The sequence below is a fragment of the Montipora capricornis genome, chromosome 5 (genome assembly GCF_036669925.1).
Source record: "Montipora capricornis isolate CH-2021 chromosome 5, ASM3666992v2, whole genome shotgun sequence".
Lineage (NCBI taxonomy): Eukaryota > Metazoa > Cnidaria > Anthozoa > Scleractinia > Acroporidae > Montipora > Montipora capricornis.
The window spans coordinates 8266462-8273240 of NC_090887.1; the positions used below are offsets into that span (position 1 = coordinate 8266462).

The 6779-nt window shown below is 39.7% G+C and overlaps 1 protein-coding gene across 3 annotated transcripts in view; it reads right to left on the reverse strand.

Annotated features, from left to right (window-relative positions):
- Positions 1-248: 248 nt before the first annotated feature.
- LOC138049348 (armadillo repeat-containing protein gudu-like) overlaps positions 249-6779 on the reverse strand; it is a 32102-nt gene continuing 25571 nt past the window's right edge. For 2 of the 3 annotated variants that reach the window (XM_068895592.1, XM_068895590.1), the window contains exons 16-22: positions 6612-6675; positions 6301-6351; positions 6044-6121; positions 5261-5371; positions 3890-3933; positions 3232-3406; positions 249-1722 (exon numbers count right to left, since the gene is read on the reverse strand). In XM_068895592.1, coding sequence (XP_068751693.1) covers positions 1618-1722; positions 3232-3406; positions 3890-3933; positions 5261-5371; positions 6044-6121; positions 6301-6351; positions 6612-6675 — 628 coding nt within the window. In that variant the 3' untranslated portion in view covers positions 249-1617. The remainder of the gene's footprint in view (positions 1723-3231; positions 3407-3889; positions 3934-5260; positions 5372-6043; positions 6122-6300; positions 6352-6611; positions 6676-6779) is intronic. The other variant, XM_068895593.1, reaches the window with a different exon arrangement.

The following is a 6779-nucleotide window of genomic DNA, read 5'->3' on the forward strand; positions in this document are numbered from 1 at the left end:
CACTTCACTCATCGTCTGTAACCCACACTTCGGATATAAATACATTTATTTTGCGTTAAGGACAGTGACACCTAATAAGAAGAAATTTTTCCCCAGGGTATGACTATGCAGAAAAGTAGATCTTAGTTTGGGTTACTGGAATGTGAAATGAAAATAAGGGGTAAGCATGCATTTTTCGGAGATAATTAGGTTTGTTTTTTGAAAAAGTGAACGCTTTGAATTTTTTGGCTTAAACAAAGAAAAGCAAGTTTTTTCACAGTGTTTATTGCCGGAATAAACGTTTACTTGCAGTAAAATCACAGGAGCGTCAAAGATCTTTAAAATAAATAGCCAATTGCAACCGGATGATTCTATAAATATGTTGCAAATTTTGACTTACTTAGCCCTTCGCAAAATCTGCGAAAATCTCGATTTTTGACACATTTCAAAAACTTGTTATATCTTGTATTCTGGGCCCTTTTCCAAGTGGTTTTTAATGTAGAAACAATTTAGGTTACATGGAAAACCATGCATACCATCTAACGTATAATTTATTAAACTGAGAAATACGGGTCAAATTATAGCTTATATGGTATGTCAGTTATCTTCTTCGAAAGTATTCGGAGACCAAGATTTGATTGAGAAAATATTTTCTTGTTTTCAGCCGGCTGTAATATTGAGAGAACCAAGAGTCAGCATGCCTTCATGGATCATTTCCAAGAGAAAGTTAAGGTGCTACTGGTTTAAAGAATAATGAGAGCACGGAAAGAATATTTTGTAAAGACATTGCCCAATAGGACATTTGCATGATGACGCCATTTGACTACAAGTCCCAGAATCCTTCAAGTTTTGCGTGTCTCATGCTAATTAGAACTATTATTATTTTCACCCCACTGGGAATACAAAATTTAAATAAGAAGAGAAAATCAAACTGAATTCTGGTAGTTGTAGTCAAATGACGCCATCGTGAAAGTTTCCTATTGATTTTCATCGTTATTTATTAAAATAATAGGGAAGTTAAGATCTACGACGACGACGGTCGACTAAAACGTCACCTCAAAATACAACTTTGCACTGTCGTATGTCTTTCGCGATTATTCCATATCGTTCACGTCCTACAATGTGGGCGAAGTATCCTAAAAATAAGTTGGTACGAGCGGTTTCAGAGTTAAAATAGAGAATGAAGGATTCTCTGTTGCATGCTTACGTCAAAACCTGATATTTGGTGATTTTGTTATACAGAGGACCGCTAAGATACTTGCTAACATCCATGCTGCACGTGCAGCACGATTATTTATGCTCTTTTAACCAATGATATTAATGTTTTGTGGCGATGTCGTAGTCATAGTCGTAGCCGTCGCCGTTTCTTAAATTCCCTAATATAATATACAGTTACGTAATTTTTTGATTGCATAATTATCAGCGATCTCGCCAAGCATCAACAAAGGCTTGCTTAAACTCCAGAGAATATTATATACTGCCAGCTATGGAAGCCTTATTGGTCTAGGGGAAAAAAGACGTTGAGTAATGATAATTTTAATAACTTTTCGGTCGCTATTTTTAAAAGTCCCTAAGATGATATAAAAGCGGAAAGTATTGGAGAGCGAATTAGGGGACAAACTATGGATTCTCTAGTCCTCAACTTGCAAGAGTATTGATGGTATAAACGCGCATGTTCTTGATGCAACCGGCCGCTGCCTCCTGAACTCTTTCATCCGTGGATCCTGTTAATGACAGCAGTGTCTGTTGGGAACGCAATAAAAACTTGAGTCAAATTTGGAGCATTGAAAGAGAACGAATAGAGTATTTTCACGTGACGTCACGGCGGCCATATTGATGTTCTTAAATATTTGAACGGCGGCCATGAATTGAGCTCTATTATCTTTTGTTACTGATCACGTGAGTGAAAGCACTCTATAGTTGAATTTTCTGCAAAACATAAAACATTTTTAGTTTTTTCACGCGTGGAAATGGTATAAATACCCAAAAAAAAGGCAAAGCTGATATAGCGGTACATAGAAGGCCGATCTTTCAAAAGGCACTGCCTTTGTTTATTCATCATGGCCCTGTTGTTCAAAAGTCGATTAACGCTAATCCCAGATTAAAAATTAACCAAGGAGATAATTTCTCTTCGCCCAAATGCTGTTCAACGCTGATATTCGGCAAAACTTTACATTAAAAGAAGTCAATCTTGAAAAACAAAAATAAGCATATGAAACTTTAACCAAAGAGTTGAAAACATGAAACAAACGTTTACGCTAATCCCGGATTACGTTAATCGGCTTTCGAACAACCGGGCCCAGGGGTTTAACAAGTAACGACTACGGTTTAAAGAGATGTTACAAAATGAAAAGTGATATGGCGTGTATACTAAAGAATAGGAATATAAAGGACTTTAAAACTGATAATAGGAACGGTAAAAATTGAAATGATGAAATGGTTAAGACCTATATAGGGGGAAGGATAGATTACATTTCATCTTTGTTCTTACGATCTAAAGGTTCAACGGTGTTTGCTATGCTTATGAGGTATGCGTGTCTTCCTTTGCGAACACTGTCACGATTGGAATAAACGAGTTCGAGTGGAATAAGTGGCATTTCTACAGCGGAGTGATCATTAGTGAGGAAGTGTTCCGAGATTGTGGTAGTGCGCTCGTGGGCCATGTAATGTTTTCTTTTTGGTTTCGAAAGAAACAATTTATCTTCAATTTTCTTTCGGGCATTCTAATTTGACGAAATGTGCAAAGGTGTAGTGGGCCTAAAGTCCGCATTCCTTGCCAATCCAAATGAGGGAAGGTACGAAACACAGGTCACAGGTCACAGGTCATTGTTTTACCAATACACAAACAACCCTAACCTTTTACCAATGCTAAAATTGAGCCTTTTTATACAAAACTTTTGCTTACGCCTAATTAGGCCTAAGCTTAAGGTTAGCTTTCATGAATGTTGTAAAATTCGCTAATAATTCATAAGGATTACAGCCAACAGAAACGCACTGTTCAGATCACATGTATAGGTGTGTAAATCCCGTCCGACCTTTATGGGTTTTTTAAATGGCCATAAAGGTCTTCCGCTCGTATTTTATTTATTACTTAAGGATTCTTTCTGTATTGGCAAAGCACTGACCTGTGAATTGTGACCTGTGTTTTGTACCTGCACTCAAAATAATGTTTTTTTTTTGGCATTCAGCCTGCAAAGACGTCAAATGCACAAACGTTGCACACTGCATTCTACTCTACTAGTGCTTATTTACCTTGAGCGCATCATGCTGATGGATCAAATAACAATTGTTGGGGTCACGTGATAATCTTTCGAGTGCACATGCGATTGACCTTTTCACAGTGACGTCAGAGGAGCGTTTGAGGCTGTCAGCTAGAGGAACTACGGCTGGTGAAAATGATTGCGCATTCTTTTCCAAACCGCTGCATCTGAAAAAATATCATTCCACAGTCATTAACAAGCACCACCGCGCACCGGTGGCTCAGTTGGTTGAGCACCGGGCTGCCATGCGGGAGGTCGTGAGTTCGACTCCGGCCGGACCAACACTCAGGGTCTTAAAATAACCGAGGAGAAAGTGCTGCCTTTGTAATTACATCCACAAATGGTTAGACTTTCAAGTCTTCTATGCCACGTCTCACAACCCTTCGATGTTCATAAAAAATCTTCGGGACGTTGAAGATCGATCCCACTCACTAGTCGAAAAGAGTAGGGCATGTAGTTCCCGTCTGGGAAAGGTCTGGTCTTTCCCTCAGCAATGTGGTCGGCTTTGGGTAATCTTCTGAATGTACTACTGATCGATGAGACCACATAACAGCAAAACAGACAGTAGTCAAATTGAAGAAGTCCAAGTGCTGAAACTGGTAAACTAAACTACCGAATAAATTTTGTTTAAAAAAAAAGAATAATCTTACGTAGCGATAGCCTCTGCTATCCATCGTTTAAGTTCGTCGTCTTCCTATATTATAGAAAGGGAGAGACAACTCGTTAAAATTTGACAAAATCGTCAATAAGACACCAGGTAAAGCGTTTCTTGGATAACCGGTCAGGTCAGTCGGTAGAGAAACGAGATTTACACCGTGATTTATTCCGTGAGTTTTAAGCCCCGCTTGGCCAGTTCTCGAGGATTTTCTCGGCCTGGGGGTTGTTTCGCCAAAGTCCCAAAACTTTTCGGGGCGTATTTCAAGTGACACAAAACGCTTTGAGCCTTCAAAAGCAAAAAGTTTCTAGTCATAAAACTTAGCAATTGTTTTGTTTTCACTGGTCTCGAAAAGATGTTCAAAGATCAATTTTTTGAGAAGCCGCAGATCATAGTTTCACGAATTGCTTTTCGGACCCGAATATATTCGGGACTTTTGAGAAACACACACCTGGCCTCAGTTGTTCAAACGATGGATAGCGCTATCCGTCGGAGAAATCACAATCCATTGGGTAATTCATAGCGAAACCAATTGCGCTACCCAATCGATAGTGGTTTATCCCGTGGATAGCGCTATCCACCTTTTAAACAAATGGGGCCTTGGTCTCTCAGTTAGGACTTCAAGATCTACAACTGTGACTTCGACGAAAACGTCGCCTCAAAATAAAACTTTTCTATCGTCTTTCACGATTATTCCTAGATCACGTCGCACATTGTGGACGAAGTATCGCGAAAGTTGATTGCGTACGAGCGATTTCAGAGAAAAAATAAGAGAACTCACAGATTCACATTTGTATGCTCACGTTGACGTCAACACTCTAATTTGGTGATAAATTCCTGTCGTTTTTATGCAAAAAATATGAACAAAAATGCGTCGCACGTGCTTCACGATCTTTTTACTCTTTTAACCAATGATATTACTGTTTTGTTGTTGCCCTGCGTAGCCGTCCTTGTTTCTTAAATCCCCTAATACTTGTTTGCGGCGTCAAAGAACACACTTTTTTTTCTCTCCTGTATGGTAGTCTATAACTCATTTTGAGTCCTACGGGTTCTTCAAATGCGAGTGAATTTGTCAGGAGCCTGCAGGGGCGGATCTAGGGGGAGGGTGCAAGGGGTGCGCACCCCCCTTTTCCCTGATATGGCCTGCGGCTTTCTAATACAACTGGTATTCTGCAAAGAAAAAAATAACGTCACCAGTCAGCTATGCCATTCCTTAGTGGTGCACCCCTCCCTCCTAAGAAAAATCCTGGATCCGCCCCTGAGCCTGCCCCTTGACCGTTCGTCGTTTCAACTCAACTCGATCGATGCTAAACCCCTCTACTGTTTCTTCTTGATTTCATTGAAAACGATAAATTTATATTCTTACCGTGCTAACAAGCTCGATTAGAAGAGGTACCACGTCATAATCTGTAAGAATGGACAGATTTTCCCTGTCTTTCCCAATATTGACTATCGCTTTGGTGACAGATATAAGCACCTAGGAAAAAAGAGCACAAGAGGAGTTAGGCAGTCAGTTTGACTTGAATCGAACCGAACCGAAACGATTGCAAGAAGCCTTAGATTTAATTTTAATTGCTCCTTTCGTAAAGTTGCGAACTCCGATGTTCATATCATAATCAATGGTTTTGTTGTATTAAAAATATGTGATATGTCAACGCCGATGAATGATATGAACAGAGTTGCTTTTAATGTGGTGACTCGGGGATAATCGGAAAAAACCTAGTTTCCTCGAGTCTTCTATAGCTGTCCGAACTAGTAATCGGAAGGTTGTCGCTTCGAAGGAGCACTTGGACTTTTTCCGAGTATCCCGGAGTCTCCCTTCCAAAAAACAATCTTTTCAAGGGTTTTCTTGCTCACTTCCGCCAGTCACTTAGGCGATAAGGGTGAATTGTGAAATCCATCATTTTGATTAGCTAATTTTAAGTAACTTTATTAGTTTCTGTTTTCAACGGTCTGCCAGCTGTCGCTTGCAGGAAAAAGCTGCGAAACCGTCGGTTGGAAGTCGAACTTTTTACTACGCATTTTTATGACAGGCTCAAGAATGACGTTCTACAGTAGTTAGGTCTTTTTCGAGCAAGTAAAACCGGGAAACAGGGAGCCAAAGACAAACTATTCTCGGGAGTAGAGAATCAAGCCTTCTTATAGGTACCTGTTTATTATCCGACCGTAAAAGACTGGTAATGAGTTCCAGGCCTCCAACAAACGATCGCACAACGTCGGCTGACTCCTGGAACAAAGATTAAAAAACCACTTTCTTAATAACTGATGAACATTACGTTTAAAAAGCCACCATGAAATTATAAAGCTAGCAGCCATTGATAACCTCCCGCTTGCACGCTTCTGCCGGCTCTATTAAAACTTTTAACAGTGGTGCAAGCTAAAAAGGCTTCTGTTTTCGTAGTTTACCTCTTCGTTGACAACACACTCACTAATGGCTTCTGCTGCTCCAGCCACAACCTGAAAACAACGAACCAATCAGAACTACAGGCAACCACACAAATCAGAATAAAAGCGCGGATAAAGAGTGCGCTAAAAGCGTGCGAATTGTTTGTTTTCTGACTGGCTGAAAAAGTGGCGCAAATGAAGCCACCGCGTCGCAGAATGTTCTGTTGGCTTTGCGGCAAATCAATTGACATACCAAGATCGAATGAATTGCAGTATTAAGAAAAAATGAAATTTGCTTTATATATAATTCATTTAGAACTAGCACTACTTACTTTCGGATCAGGAAATTTCAATAGCGACCAAAGCAACCTGAGTCCATCAGTGCGAAGGACAGCACTACAACATAAATACGAAATATATATATATTTTAAAGTTTAACAATCAATGCTGCGACGAGATGCCACTAAACATTTTAATATCTGAAAACGTATTTAAAAATT